Source organism: Bufo bufo, chromosome 5, assembly GCF_905171765.1.
Source record: "Bufo bufo chromosome 5, aBufBuf1.1, whole genome shotgun sequence".
NCBI classification, from domain to species: domain Eukaryota; kingdom Metazoa; phylum Chordata; class Amphibia; order Anura; family Bufonidae; genus Bufo; species Bufo bufo.
The window spans coordinates 562,366,134-562,383,478 of NC_053393.1; the positions used below are offsets into that span (position 1 = coordinate 562,366,134).

A 17,345-nucleotide genomic window follows, 5' to 3' on the forward strand; every position below is an offset into this window, starting at 1 on the left:
GTGGCCTATAACTCCACACACAAACCAGGGTTTATAGTTCCTGGTAACCCCAAGAGGTCTTAGGGGGTCTCCATAGTTCTGGGTCCATAGTCTGTAGGAAGGAGGCTAGCCCTCAGGCTTCTCCAGCAGCCCCAGTGATGGTTCAGTCAGTCACACACAGTGACTCCACCAGCAGAACGGTGAGTGCAGCTCTGGAGTATAATACAGGATGTAACTCAGGATCAGTACAGGATAAGTAATGTATGTGTAGTATACGGGAGTTGTAATACCCGTTACTACCAAAGGTCACTTGGTGTGCTGTCGTCCCTCCTAATTATGGGAAGTTGCTTTATGTCAGTTTTATAAAATGTAATGTAATGTGTGTATTTTCCTGTCACTGAAACTTGCACTTACAGGCCTGCTAGGGGTGTCATTCCTACTTCTAGTCCATAGAGGGAGCTAGGGAGCCCTAGTTTATATAAAGGCCAGTCAGGGAAGTGCAAGGGAGACGGAGTCTAGTTTCAGTAAGCTACAGTTGGAGATTAGACAATGTCTGAGACAAGTCCAGGCCTGAAGCCTGCTGTTCAGGAGAAGATTCCCTCCTGAATACCCATATGCAGAAGCAGGAACATCTTAGCCTAAGGGCCTGAGGAACCATTCAGAAGCTAGGAGAGACTGAGGCAAAGATCAGAGGAGCCAGAGGTACTAAGAGAAACAGAAGAGGTACTTATTTAAGCCATAATCAAGGATATAAAGCCAGACTTAGGTTAATGGGCCTTGGTGAAGAATTGCTACATTCCAGGATCAGACAGAGTTAGAGTGCAAGCTCCTTTGCTGCAAATCCTGTGTTCAACACTCTGTAATTACCCTGCTGTACTGAATTGCCTGCATCGACCGAATTGCAAAATCGACTGTATGCTGAGGAACTGCGTTTCCAATATTGTCTCTGCCTGCAAACTACTAAAGTTGAAGTTCTGTTTTAACACCACGTTTCCTCAAATTATTCCTGCATCCGCAAACGGCGTGCCACCGTTTACTTGGCACTGGCGTCACGAACTATCCCTACCTATACCTGCCCTTGCAGAGAGTCAGCTGTACCAGGTTAGTGTATATTGCACTACATCACCCAGAAACACCTACTGCGCACAACTTGAGTACGCTGCATATGTACACAGTGACTCCACCAGCAGAATAGTGAGTGCAGCTCTGGAGTATAATACAGGATGTAACTCAGAATCAGTACAGGATAAGTAATGTATGTACACAGTGACTGCCCCAGCAGAATAGTGAGTGCAGCTCTGGAGGATAATACAGGATATAACCCAGGATCAGTACAGGATAAGTAATGTATGTACATAGTGACTGCACCAGCAGAATAGTGAGTGCAGCTCTGGAGTATAATACAGGATGTAACTCAGGATCAGTACAGGATAAGTAATGTATGTACACAGTGACTGCACCAGCAGAATAGTGAGTGCAGCTCTGGAGTATAATACAGGATGTAACTGAGGATCAGTACAGGATAAGTAATGTATGTACACAGTGACTGCACCAGCAGAATAGTGAGTGCAGCTCTGGAGGATAATACAGGATATAACCCAGGATCAGTACAGGATAAGTAATATATGTACACAGTGACTGTACCAGCAGAATAGTGAGTGCAGCTCTGGGGTATAATACAGGATGTAACTCAGGATCAGTACAGGATAAGTAATGTATGTACACAGTGACTGCACCAGCAGAATAGTGAGTGCAGCTCTGGAGTATAATACAGGATGTAACTCAGGATCAGTACAGGATAAGTAATGTATGTACACAGTGACTGCACCAGCAGAATAGTGAGTGCAGCTCTAGAGTATAATGCAGGATGTAACTGAGGATCAGTACAGGATAAGTGATGTATGTATACAGTGACTGCACCAGCAGAATAGTGAGTGCAGCTCTGGAGTATAATACAGGATGTAACTCAGGATCAGTACAGGATAAGTAATGTATGTGCACAGTGACTGCACCAGCAGAATAGTGAGTGCAGCTCTGGAGTATAATACAGGATGTAACTCAGGATCAGTACAGGATAAGTAATGTATGTACACAGTGACTGCACCAGCAGAATAGTGAGTGCAGCTCTGGAGTATAATACAGGATATAACTCAGGATCTGTACAGGATAAGTAATGTATGTACACAGTGACTGCACCAGCAGAATAGTGAGTGCAGCTCTGGAGTATAATACAGGATGTAACTCAGGATCAGTACAGGATAAGTAATGTATGTACACAGTGACTGCACCAGCAGAATAGTGAGTGCAGCTCTGGAGTATAATACAGGATGTAACTCAGGATCAGTACAGGATAAGTAATGTATGTACACAGTGACTGCACCAGCAGAATAGTGAGTGCAGCTCTGGAGTATAATACAGGGTGTAACTCAGGATCAGTACAGGATAAGTAATGTATGTACACAGTGACTGCACCAGCAGAATAGTGAGTGCAGCTCTGGAGTATAATACAGGGTGTAACTCAGGATCAGTACAGGATAAGTAATGTATGTACACAGTGACTCCACCAGCAGAATAGTGAGTGCAGCTCTGGAGTATAATACAGGATGTAACTCAGGATCAGTACAGGATAAGTATTGTATGTACACAGTGACTGCACCAGCAGAATAGTGAGTGCAGCTCTGGAGTATAATACAGGATGTAACTCAGGATCAGTACAGGATAAGTAATGTATGTACACAGTGACTGCACCAGCAGAATAGTGAGTGCAGCTCTGGAGGATAATACAGGATATTACCCAGGATCAGTACAGGATAAGTAATATATGTACACAGTGACTGTACCAGCAGAATAGTGAGTGCAGCTCTGGAGTATAATACAGGATGTAACTCAGGATCAGTACAGGATAAGTAATGTATGTACACAGTGACTGTACCAGCAGAATAGTGAGTGCAGCTCTGGGGTATAATACAGGATGTAACTCAGGATCAGTACAGGATAAGTAATGTATGTACACAGTGACTGCACCAGCAGAATAGTGAGTGCAGCTCTGGAGTATAATACAGGATGTAACTGAGGATCAGTACAGGATAAGTAATGTATGTACACAGTGACTGCACCAGCAGAATAGTGAGTGCAGCTCTGGAGTATAATACTGGATGTAACTCAGGATCAGTATAGGATAAGTATTGTATGTACACAGTGACTGCACCAGCAGAATAGTGAGTGCAGCTCTGGAGTATAATACAGGATGTAACTCAGGATCAGTACAGGATAAGTAATGTATGTACACAGTGACTGCACCAGCAGAATAGTGAGTGCAGCTCCGGAGTATAATACAGGATGTAACTCAGGATCAGTACAGGATAAGTAATGTATGTACACAGTGACTGCACCAGCAGAATAGTGAGTGCAGCTCTGGAGGATAATACAGGATATTACCCAGGATCAGTACAGGATAAGTAATATATGTACACAGTGACTGTACCAGCAGAATAGTGAGTGCAGCTCTGGAGTATAATACAGGATGTAACTCAGGATCAGTACAGGATAAGTAATGTATGTACACAGTGACTGTACCAGCAGAATAGTGAGTGCAGCTCTGGGGTATAATACAGGATGTAACTCAGGATCAGTACAGGATAAGTAATGTATGTACACAGTGACTGCACCAGCAGAATAGTGAGTGCAGCTCTGGAGTATAATACAGGATGTAACTCAGGACCAGTACAGGATAAGTAATGTATGTACACAGTGATTGCACCAGCAGAATAGTGAGTGCAGCTCTGGAGTATAATACAGGATGTAACTCAGGATCAGTACAGGATAAGTAATGTATGTACACAGTGACTGCACCAGCAGAATAGTGAGTGCAGCTCTGGAGTATAATACAGGATGTAACTCAGGATCAGTCCAGGATAAGTAATGTATGTACACAGTGACTCCACCAGCAGAATAGTGAGTGCAGCTCTGGAGTATAATACAGGATGTAACTCAGGATCAGTACAGGATAAGTAATGTATGTACACAGTGACTGCACCAGCAGAATAGTGAGTGCAGCTCTGGAGTATAATACAGGATGTAACTGAGGATCAGTACAGGATAAGTAATGCATGTACACAGTGACTGCACCAGCAGAATAGTGAGTGCAGCTCTGGAGTATAATACAGGATGTAACTCAGGATCAGTACAGGATAAGTAATGTATGTACACAGTGACTGCACCGGCAGAATAGTGAGTGCAGCTCTGGGGTATAATACAGGATGTAACTCAGGATCAGTACAGGATAAGTAATGTATGTACACAGTGACTGCACCAGCAGAATAGTGAGTGCAGCTCTGGAGTATAATACAGGATGTAACTCAGGATCAGTACAGGATAAGTAATGTATGTACACAGTGACTGCACCAGCAGAAAAGTGAGTGCAGCTCTGGAGTATAATACAGGATGTAACTCAGGATCAGTACAGGATAAGTAATGTATGTACACAGCGACTGCACCAGCAGAATAGTGAGTGCAGCTCTGGAGTATAATACTGGATGTAACTCAGGATCAGTATAGGATAAGTATTGTATGTACACAGTGACTGCACCAGCAGAATAGTGAGTGCAGCTCCGGAGTATAATACAGGATGTAACTCAGGATCAGTACAGGATAAGTAATGTATGTACACAGTGACTGCACCAGCAGAATAGTGAGTGCAGCTCCGGAGTATAATACAGGATGTAACTCAGGATCAGTACAGGATAAATAATGTATGTACACAGTGACTGCACCAGCAGAATAGTGAGTGCAGCTCTGGAGTATAATACAGGATGTAACTGAGGATCAGTACAGGATAAGTAATGTATGTACACAGTGACTGCACCAGCAGAATAGTGAGTGCAGCTCTGGAGTATAATACAGGATGTAACTCAGGATCAGTACAGGATAAGTAATGTATGTACACAGTGACTGCACCGGCAGAATAGTGAGTGCAGCTCTGGGGTATAATACAGGATGTAACTCAGGATCAGTACAGGATAAGTAATGTATGTACACAGTGACTGCACCAGCAGAATAGTGAGTGCAGCTCTGGAGTATAATACAGGATGTAACTCAGGATCAGTACAGGATAAGTAATGTATGTACACAGTGACTGCACCAGCAGAATAGTGAGTGCAGCTCTGGAGTATAATACAGGATTTAACTGAGGATCAGTACAGGATAAGTAATGTATGTACACAGTGACTGCACCAGCAGAATAGTGAGTACAGCTCTGGAGTATAATACTGGATGTAACTCAGGATCAGTATAGGATAAGTATTGTATGTACACAGTGACTGCACCAGCAGAATAGTGAGTGCAGCTCTGGAGTATAATACAGGATGTAACTCAGGATCAGTACAGGATAAGTAATGTATGTACACAGTGACTCCACCAGCAGAATAGTGAGTGCAGCTCTGGAGTATAATACAGGATGTAACTCAGGATCAGTACAGGATAAATAATGTATGTACACAGTGACTGAGCCAGCAGAATAGTGAGTGCAGCTCTGGAGTATAATACAGGATGTAACTCAGGATCAGTACAGGATAAATAATGTATGTACACTGTGACTGCACCAGCAGAATAGTGAGTGCAGCTCTGGAGTAGAATACTGATACAATGTATGGTTCTCTAACAGATATGATGCCACTGATGGAATTACACATTTTAGATGAGAAATTCACCTTTTTATTTCTTTTTTCTTTTTTTTTTGCACTTTTAAGGCTAAGGACATAGACTCATGAAGATAAGAGCTGAGTCAGTGAAGATTTAGGATACAGTTATACTGGCGTTAGTCTTCCGAAACCAGTGGAAGACCTCACCTTCAACATCAAGCATGGCGACAATCCTAGTGCCTCCAGCTTCACACACATAGACGCCTCGGTCTTCGGGAACCACAGACTTAATGGTCAACTTGGCCACATTCCAGTCTTGCTCGACAATGACCCTCTTCCCATCGGCGCACAGATCTACATCGTGTTTCTTCCACGCAGCCTGCACTGGTCTAGAGTACTGGCAGATGAACTGTGCTGTGTCATCTTCATCAATGGTGAGGTCACTCATTGGACTGACCACTTCAATGGTTGGATCTGTCAACCAACATGTCAGAGGGGACATGCATTAAAGGGCCTTGATGAAATGAGACCATAGTTTTCAGAGCTGCAGCATGAGCGTGGTGAGGGGTCAGCCAAGCCTTGGTTAGTATTCGTAGCCAGGTGGAAGCTTCAAGTCGGGTAAATGCTGCATCAGTGGGTGAGTGTACCGGATGGAAGGACCAAAGAAGACTATGATTTTGGGGGTCTTCAGACTCTCCTTTAGTATACTGGCTTGTACGCACCCTCCTGCAACTTACTACAAACTTAATAAATTCTACCGCAATCCCTCATACTCCACAACATGTATACTCATGCCATGGCGGATACACCTCAGAGCCGCCCCAACCTCTCCCTTACTACCGTAGTGCAACTCCAGACACATCCGAAGCTACTGTAATGGTTCTGCTGATTGCACATCAGCAGAGGGCAGTGCACTGAGGGCACTCACAGGCCAGTTGTAAGGTTAGGGCCAAGCTCTTAGATCTAGTCACGTAGCAGCATATGCAAAACGGCTGTCTGTTTCCAATGCAACTAGTAAAATGGTTAATGCAGCTCTGGATGTGAATGGAGTCATGAAGATCATTGTTAGAAATATCTGTAACTGATGCTTGGAGCTGTGCAGAAGGATACTTTACACCATCATCCATGGTCGGCCATCTGGTACACTGTTATATTGTCACACGCACAAGCTATTTCACGGCACACACTGTCAGAACACGTGCTGGGCTCAGTATCAGTATTTTCAGTGATTATACAATCAGAAAGTTCTCCCATCCAAGGGACAATCATCTGACCACATCTCAATCTAAAGCACCAAGAAAATAAGGATCTTAAAGTGACCTGAAGGAGAATCTGCATGAGGCAAGAAGTGACTGCTCCACATAGACCAGGACATTCAGTAAAGGCAAGTGCAGCTCAGAACCTCTCCTGCCCGGCCCAGATATAGGGTTTCAGTTCAGTTTATTTTTATAATAAGCATGAGAAAATAAAAATGACTAAAAAATATTTGCCATGTCCATTTCCGACAAATGCTGACAACGTCACACTCAAGTGACTGAACTGAAGCTCCATCTTTCTCTAAGACCTAGATCAATGTAAAGACAACCATGGAGAAGGAGGTGAACTAAAACAGAACGTGGACAAATAACAGCAATATGGAGATGATCACAGATAAGACAGTGAGAAACCGGAAGACCTAAACACAAGGACATCATGGAGGAATACAAGTCATGAGGGTCAGAGGTGGGACTAAATGAAGATGATGGTAATGGTGGAAGGAATATAGGAAAAGAGTATGAACAACAAGAAGATGGAGACCATCAGGGATCATATGCAAGACAGTGAGAAACTGGAAGGCCCAAACACAAGGACATCATGGAAGATCACAAGTCATAGGGGTCAGAGGTAGCACTCAATAGAGGAGATGACCATGGAGGAAGAGATAAAGGAAAGAGACTAAGGATGAACAACAATAGGATGGAGACTATCAGGGATCATAGACCTGGAAGTGAGAAACTGGAAGATGCGAAGGAACATGATTAATAGAGGCTGTTAGTGAAATTCAATGTAGAAGACAATCAGGTAGGAAGAGATGATAGAAAAGAGGAAAAACCACAACAATATGGAGATGATCACAGGGATCATAGACAAGACAGTGAGAAACTGAAAGACCTAAACACATGGACATCATGGAGCAATACAAGTCATGGGGGTCAGAGGTGGGATTAAATGGAGAAAATGGTGATAGATGAAGGAATAAAAAAAAAGAGGATGGATAACAAGAAGATGGAGGCCATCAGGGATCATATACAAGACAGTGAGAAACTGGAAGGCCTAAACACAAGAACTTAATGGAGAAAGTAATGGGGGTCAGAGGTGGGACTAAGTAGAGAAGATGGCAATGGAGGAAGGAATAAAGGAAAAGAGGATGATGAACAACAACAATATGGAGATGATCAGGGATCATACACAAGACAGTGAGAAACTGGAAGGTCTAAACACAAGGACATCGTGCAGGATTACAAGTCATGGGGTCAGAGGTAGAACTCAGTAGATGAGATGACCATGATGGAAGAGATAAAGCAAAAAGGACAAGGATGAACAACAATAAGGTCTAGAACAGGCATCCTCAAACTGCGGCCCTCCAGCTGTTGTAAAACTACAACTCCCACAATGCCCTGCTGTAGGCTGATACCTGTAGGCTGTTCGGGCATGCTGGAAGTTGTAGTTTTGCAACAGCTGGAGGGCTGCAGTTTGAGGATGCCTGGTCTAGACAATCAGGGATCTTAGACATGACAGTGAGAAGGGAGAAAGAGATGAAGGAAAAGAGGATGAACCACAACAATATGGAGATCATTGGAAAGGCAGTGAGAAACGAGAAGACCCAAAAAAGAACATTGTGAAGGAACACAATTCATGGGGATGGGAAGTGGAACTTAAAGGAGAAGACAGCCATAGAGGAAAGGATGTAGAAAAAGAGGATGAACAACAACAAGACTCAAAAAGAAGGACACCATTGACTAACATGAGTCATGAGCGTTGGAAGTGAAATAGAGAGGATAAACATGGAGGAAGAGGTGATGGAAAAGAGGATGATTATGAACCACAGCAATATGGAGATCATCCCAAGTATCATAGACAAGACACAGAAAAACCAAAAGAACCAAACACAAGGACATTGTGGAGGAAAACTAGTCATGTGAGTCAGAAGTGGAACTCAATGTAGAAGATGACCATGGTGGAAGGGATGAAGGAAAAAAGGACAAAAAACTACTAGATGGAGACAATCAGGGATTACATACAATACAATGACAAACCAGAAGAACCAAACACAAGGACGTTGTGGAAGAAGACAGGCTACAGGGGTCAGAAGTGGAACTCAAACCAGATCTGACCTTTCCTTAGGTAACCCAACGGAATAAGAAGATCCTTCCAACTGTTTACTTCTAATGCTCTTGGGAAGATAGTTTTATATTCTCGTAAGAAAAGTTTTCACCAGGCACCAGCACCTCATCTCTGTGAAGAACATATCAGATGAAGCAGACCCCTACAATGTCTCCTCTATCTCAGTAATGGCCTCTAGTAATGGTCATGTGAAGATTATATCTAGGGTGCAGTGACTCCACAGAACCTAAGCCTAACACTTTGGGGGAACTTTTTTTTTAACTATAATTATTTTTCTCCCAAATGTTTTAAAAAGTTTGTTTTTTGTTGCATTAAAGCCAATTAAACAACAAGTTCAAAAAGTTACTGGAAAACTGAGCACTGGGATAATTAGATGCACTGACCCAATATCTTACATTTTGAGATTTATTATTTTTTTGGTGTTTTTCTATTTCTATCAATATAAAATGCTTCCTGAGATATTAGACTTCATTATAAGATAAATGGAACCAAGCACAAGAGGCTCAGGACAATGCTGGACAGTACAAAAATGGATGCACCTGCCTTCCCATGATGACACCTGTGATCTTTGTGGGTGAACACCTGAACACATCACAAAACAAAAAATAATAGAATGAAAAAAAATGTACCATTTAATTTACAAATTTTTTTCAAAAATGTTTTAGCTTTTCTTTAAAACCAACATATAACAATGTGGAGATTTTCATATGTGAAGATTGAGTATGGACGTGCCCTGCTCACTGTGCAGGAGCTGCTCACTAAAATAAGCTGCAGGTGCAGATGTCTTCATGGTGACTAATCCCCTTCAAGGTGCTTTCTAGGGTGACAGCAGGAGATGGCGGATTAGTAGCAGCATTTCCACTCGTTAGATTCCAGTGTTCTCCTTCGCGTAAATCATCAACATCAGAAGACGTCTTATTGGTGAGCAGGAGGAGACGTCTTACGTAATGACCGATCCCCCACCCACCAGGAGCAGAAATTGACAAAAAGCAGTAATCTCCCAACATCAAGTGGTTTGTGTGGGAGAAAGGTATATGATGGTTCTGTATAGACCTCCCTAGTACTCTGTCAATTTCTGCCTGGATTGAAGGTCTTTCACCGACAATGCCCCAGTATTCTGTGTATGTCAGCGAGGGGGAACACTAGAGATGGCTGATCCATGCTTAGTTGTGTTAATACTATTCAATACCTTTAATTAAGAGTTTAGCGGTAGATATGAGGGAGCCGGCTTTGAAGGTGACTACGCCAGAGTCATTGGTCCCCAGGTTTTTTAGGGTTAGGGTGTGGACTCTGCCTCTGTGCACGGAGATCTCGTTCACTGAGCTGTTCTGCAGTGGAGAACCATCGAGCCACCACTGTACGTTCCGCACATCCGGGCTGGACAGCTCGCAGGAGAAGGTGGCCATCTCCCCCGCAAAGACATCTGTGTTCTTTAAACCAGACACTATCTCTACATTACCGGCTGTGAAGGTCCACAAGAGCAAAGAGAAAAATGAGACAAAGTCATGAAATATTCTAAACAGTATGAAGAGCTGTTGGGTCAGGAACCCAGTCCAACCAATCCCAGGACTGACTGACCAATGCAAACCAGACAAGACTTTCCTACAGAACCGATTATAATACACAAGACTATCCTACAGAATTAAGTAATAGACCAGACTGTCCTACAGAACCAAACAACAGACCAGGCTGTCCTACAGAACTAATCATAATACACCAGACTGTCCTACAGAACCAATCATAATACACCAGACTGTCCTACAGAACCAATCATAATACACCAGACTGTCCTACAGAACCAATCATAATACACCAGACTGTCCTACAGAACCAATCATAATACACCAGACTGTCCTACAGATCCGATCATATACCAGACTGTCGTACAGAACCAAATATTAGACCAGACTGTCGTACAGAACCAAATATAGACCAGACTTTTGTACAGAACCAATCATAATACACCAGACTGTCCTGCAGATCCGATCATATACCAGACTGTCGTACAGAACCAAATAATAGACCAGACTGTCGTACAGAACCAAATAATAGACCAGACTGTCCTACAGAACCAATCATAAAACACCAGACTGTCCCTAGAGAACCAAATAATACACCAGAGTGTCCTACAGAACCGAATTATAGACCAGACTGTCGTATAGAACCAAATAATAGACAAGACTGTCCTACAGAAAGAAATAATACACCAGACTGTCCTAGAGAACCAAATAATAGACCAGAGGGTCCTATAGAATAGAATAATACACCAGACTGTCCTACTGAACCAATCATAGTAGGCCAGACTCTACTACAGATCCAATCATAATAGACAAGACTGTCCTACAGAACCAAAAAGTAGACTAGACTGTCCTATAGAACCAATCATAAAAGACCAAACTGTCCTACAGAACGGAATAATAGACCAGGCTGTCCTACAGAACCAATCATAATATACCAGACTGTCCTACAGAACCAATCATAATACACCAGACTGTCCTACAGAACCAATCATAATACACCAGACTGACCTACAGAACCAATCATAATACACCAGACTGTCCTGCAGATCCGATCATATACCAGACTGTCGTACAGAACCAAATAATAGACCAGACTGTCCTACAGAACGGAATAATAGACCAGACTGTCCAACAGAACCAATCATAATAGACCAGTCTGTCCTACAGAGCCAAATAATAGACCAGACTGACCTACAGAACCAATCATAATACACCAGACTGTCCTACAGAACCAAATAATAGACTAGACTGTCCTACAGAACTGAATTATAGACCAGACTGTCCTACAGAACTGAATTATAGACCAGACTGTCCTACAGAACTGAATTATAGACCACACTGTCCTACAGAACCAAATAATAGACCAAACTGTCCTGCAGAACCAGTCATAATACACGAGACTGTCCTACAGAACCAAATAATAGACCAAACTGTCCTACAGAACTGAATTATAGACCAGACTGTCCTACAGAACCAATCATAATAGACCAGACTGTCCTACAGAACTGAATTATAGACCAGACTGTCCTACAGAACCAATCATAATACACCAGACTGTCCTACAGAAACAAACAATAGACCAGAGGGTCCTATAGAATAGAATAATAGACCAGACTGTCGTACAGAACCAATCATAATACACCAGACTGTCCTACAGAACCAAAAGGTAGACTAGACTGTACTATAGAACCAATCATATTAGACCAACCTGTCCTACAGAACCGAATAATAGACCAGACTGTCCAACAGAATCAATCATAATAGACCTGTCTGTCCTACAGAGCCAAATAATAGACCAGACTGACCTACAGAACCAGCCATAATACACCAGACTGTCCTACAGAACCAGCCATAATACACCAGACTGTCCTACAGAACCAGTCATAATGCACCAGACTGTCCTACAGAACCAATCATAATACACCAGACTGTCCTACAGAACCAGCCATAATAGACCAGACTGTCCTACAGAACCAATCATAATACACCACACTGTCCTACAGAACAGAATTATAGACCACACTGTCCTACAGAACAGAATTATAGACCACACTGTCCTACAGAACAGAATTATAGACCACACTGTCCTACAGAACAGAATTATAGACCACACTGTCCTACAGAACCAATCATAATACAGCAGACCGCCCTACAGAACCAAACCCACTAATAGAACCATCCCATCGCTGATATATTTTCACAATCTTCAGAATCACCATCCAAATCAATATCTACATGCTGTCCTACGTAGTGTCAGACGTGTGAACATTGATGTTGGATGGAGGTCTGGATGTAGACATTGATGTGGACGGTGGCTCCTAGTAAGTCTCCTGGACAGTAGATGGCCCTGTTCCACCTCTCCATCTTGAAGAAGTGAACGTTACATGGTAAGTCCACACTGCAAAGAAATTACACACGATTCACTACACTAGTAATACTGACATCAACCCCTTCAGTGCCCTAGACCACTAGTAATACTGACATCAACCCCTTCAGTGCTTTAGACCACTAGTAATATGGACATCAACCCCTTTACTGCCCTAGACCACTAGTAATACTGACATCAACCCCTTCAGTGCCCTAGACCACTAGTAATACTGACATCAACCCCTTCAGTGCTTTAGACCACTAGTAATATGGACATCAACCCCTTTACTGCCCTAGACCACTAGTAATACTGACATCAACCCCTTCACTGCACTAGACCACTAGTAATACTGACATCAAACCCTTCAGTGCTTTAGACCACTAGTAATATGGACATCAACCCCTTTACTGCCCTAGACCACTAGTAATACTGACATCAACCACTTCACTGCACTAGACCACTAGTAATACTGACATCAACCCCTTTAGTGCCCTAGACCACTAGTAATATGGACATCAACCCCTTTACTGCCCTAGACCACTAGTAATACTGATATCAACCCCTTCACTGCCCTAGACCACTAGTAATACTGACATCAACCCCTTTACTGCCCTAGACCACTAGTAATACTGACATCAACCCCTTCACTGCCCTAGACCACTAGTAATATGGACATCAACCCCCTTAGTGCCCTAGACCACTAGTAATACTGACATCAACCCCTTCAGTGCTTTAGACCACTAGTAATATGGACATCAACCCCTTTACTGCCCTAGACCACTAGTAATACTGACATCAACCACTTCACTGCACTAGACCACTAGTAATACTGACGTCAACCCCTTTAGTGCCCTAGACCACTAGTAATACTGACATCAACCCCTTTACTGCCCTAGACCACTAGTAATACTGACATCAACCCCTTCACTGCCCTAGACCACTAGTAATATGGACATCAACCCCCTTAGTGCCCTAGACCACTAGTAATACTGATATCAACCCCTTCAGTGCCCTAGAGCACTAGTAATACTGCTATCAACCGCTTCACTGCCCTAGACCACTAATAATACGGACATAAACCCCTTCAGTGCCCTAGACCACTAGTAATATCGACATAAACCTTTTCAGTGCCCTAGACCACTAGTAATACTGACATCAACCCCTTCAGTGCCCTAGACCACTAGTAATACAAACATCAACCCCTTTACTGCCTTAGACCACTAGTAATACTGACATCAACCCCTTCAGTGCCCTAGACCACTAGTAATACTGACATCAACCCCTTTACTGCCCTAGACCACTAGTAATACTGACATCAACCACTTCGCTGCACTAGACCACTAGTAATACTGACATCAACCACTTTAGTGCCCTAGACCACTAGTAATACTGACATCAACCACTTTAGTGCCCTAGACCACTAGTAATACTGACATCAACCCCTTCACTGCCCTAGACCACTAGTAATATGGACATCAACCCCCTTAGTGCCCTAGACCACTAGTAATACTGATATCAACCCCTTCAGTGCCCTAGAGCACTAGTAATACTGACATCAACCGCTTCACTGCCCTAGACCACTAATAATACAGACATAAACCCCTTCAGTGCCCTAGACAACTAGTAATATCGACATAAACCTTTTCAGTGCCCTAGACCACTAGTAATACTGACATCAACCCCTTCAGTGCCCTAGACCACTAGTAATACAAACATCAACCCCTTTACTGCCTTAGACCACTAGTAATACTGACATCAACCCCTTCAGTGCCCTAGACCACTAGTAATACTGACATCAACCCCTTTACTGCCCTAGACCACTAGTAATACTGACATCAACCACTTCGCTGCACTAGACCACTAGTAATACGGACATCAACCTTTTTAGTGCCCTAGACCACTAGTAATACTGACATCAACCCCTTTACTGCCCTAGACCACTAGTAATACTGACATCAACCCCTTTACTGCCCTAGACCACTAGTAATACTGACATCAACCCCTTTACTGCCCTAGACCACTAGTAATACTGACATCAACCCCTTTACTGCCCTAGACCACTAGTAATACTGATATCAACCCCTTCACTGCCCTAGACCACTAGTAATACTGATATCAACCCCTTCACTGCACTAGACCACTAATAATCCTGACATCAACCCCTTTACTTCCCTAGACCACTAGTAATACTGACATCAACCCCTTTACTGCCCTAGACCACTAGTAATACTGATATCAACCCCTTCACTGCCCTAGACCACTAGTAATACTGATATCAACCCCTTCACTGCCCTAGACCACTAGTAATACTGATATCAACCCCTTCACTGCCCTAGACCACTAGTAATACTGATATCAACCCCTTCACTGCCCTAGACCACTAGTAATACGGACATAAATCCCTTCACTGCCCTAGACCACTAGTAATACGGACATAAATCCCTTCAGTGCCCTAGACCACTAGTAATATCGACATAAACCCTTTCAGTGCCCTAGATCACCAGGTATACTGATGTTAACCCATTCACTGGCCCAAACTACCAGGAATATTAACAATAACCTCTTCACTGCCCTAGACTACTATGGATATCTAAATTAACTACCTAACTGTCCTAGATCCTCAGTTATAGTAATATTAACCCCTTCAATACCTTAAACTACCAGGGACGACCATTAAAAAGGTTTTACAAGATTTTTATACCGATGACCTACCGATGAAAGTGTTGTCACTAGGTCTAGAGCAGGGGTGCACAACCTGCGGCCCTCGGAGCCATGGTTTGCAGCCCCCGTCCTGCTGGGCAGAAACACAGCTGATCCTGCAATGAGCTTTGTTTCTGCCAGGAGCGCCGCACAGCGGATGGATCGCAGGTTTTGGCTCCTGCACTGTAGCAGGAGCGGAAAGGGTCCCCAGCTGTTAGTGAGAGTGGGGAAGCCGAGGAGAAGACAGAAGCGCTTCACCGGCGCTTCTGCCTCCTCCTCTATGAGCGCTCTGCAGTGTGGGGGGCCGAGGAGCGCAGAGCTGCAGGGTCAGTAGACCCTGATCAGCTTTGCCCTGGTACAAAGCCCCCCCAGCGGGCTGGTTTCCCTGTAACTGGGGCTCCTTTGGATGCTCCAGTTACAGTGGAAATAGTACAAAAAAGTCACTTATCTTAAGGTTATTCAGTGACCTCCTGGGGACAAATTATGTGGTAAAAAAAAAAAATATATATAAAAATAAAAAAAGTTTAAAAATTATTTTACAAAATTGGAAAACTAAATAAAAAATTTAATAAAATATAAATAGAATAGAGGAAGCCAGGCGAAGCGTGCATCGGGGTTGGTTGGTTCACTCCTGGCCTCTGGTCTGTGTTGCTCTCTTATGCTACTTTTTGCACTTATTTTTCATGCTATGATGGTCTTGTCCTTACCAGGGTATGCGGGATAGTATTCCAACTGGTTGGGATTTCTCTCTGTAAGGTCACAGTAGCTACTGGTCTGGCTACTTCTGGGACTTGTGCAATATTATTTGTAGCTAGATGGGTACATGGGTGCACTATGTGTACACCCTGTACAGAATTATTAGGCAAATGAGTATTTTGACCACATCATCCTCTTTATGCATGTTGTCTTACTCCAAGCTGTATAGGCTCGAAAGCCTACTACCAATTAAGCATATTAGGTGATGTGCATCTCTGTAATGAGAAGGGGTGTGGTCTAATGACATCAACACCCTATATCAGGTGTGCATAATTATTAGGCAACTTCCTTTCCTTTGGCAAAATGGGTCAAAAGAAGGACTTGACAGGCTCAGAAAAGTCAAAAATAGTGAGATATCTTGCAGAGGGATGCAGCACTCTTAAAATGGCAAAGCTTCTGAAGCGTGATCATCGAACAATCAAGCGTTTCATTCAAAATAGTCAACAGGGTCGCAAGAAGCGTGTGGAAAAACCAAGGCGCAAAATAACTGCCCATGAACTGAGAAAAGTCAAGCGTGCAGCTGCCAAGATGCCACTTGCCACCAGTTTGGCCATATTTCAGAGCTGCAACATCACTGGAGTGCCCAAAAGCACAGGGTGTGCAATACTCAGAGACATGGCCAAGGTAAGAAAGGCTGAAAGACGACCACCACTGAACAAGACACACAAGCTGAAACATCAAGACTGGGCCAAGAAATATCTCAAGACTGATTTTTCTAAGGTTTTATGGACTGATGAAATGAGAGTGAGTCTTGATGGGCCAGATGGATGGGCCCGTGGCTGGATTGGTAAAGGGCAGAGAGCTCCAGTCCGACTCAGAAGCCAGCAAGGTGGAGGTGGAGTACTGGTTTGGGCTGGTATCATCAAAGATGAGCCTGTGGGGCCTTTTCGGGTTGAGGATGGAGTCAAGCTCAACTCTCTGCCTCCACCTGGGAACAGGTAAGAGAGAAGCTGCAGTATACAGCAGAGATAACACTACTTATAGGGACAACCCCTCCTC

The 17,345-nt window shown here is 43.4% G+C and overlaps 1 protein-coding gene across 28 annotated transcripts in view; it reads right to left on the reverse strand.

Annotated features, from left to right (window-relative positions):
• Positions 1 to 17,345, reverse strand: part of OBSCN (obscurin, cytoskeletal calmodulin and titin-interacting RhoGEF) — a 622,289-nt gene that overhangs the window by 342,428 nt on the left and 262,516 nt on the right. For 23 of the 28 annotated variants that reach the window (XM_040431714.1, XM_040431713.1, XM_040431717.1 and 20 more), the window contains 2 exons: positions 10,192 to 10,464; positions 5,826 to 6,092 (listed from right to left, as the gene is read on the reverse strand). The exons of 3 other annotated variants lie outside the window; for them this stretch is intronic. In XM_040431714.1, the coding sequence (XP_040287648.1) occupies positions 5,826 to 6,092; positions 10,192 to 10,464 (540 nt within the window). The remainder of the gene's footprint in view (positions 1 to 5,825; positions 6,093 to 10,191; positions 10,465 to 17,345) is intronic. 2 more of the 28 variants (XM_040431712.1, XM_040431710.1) reach the window with 2 other exon arrangements.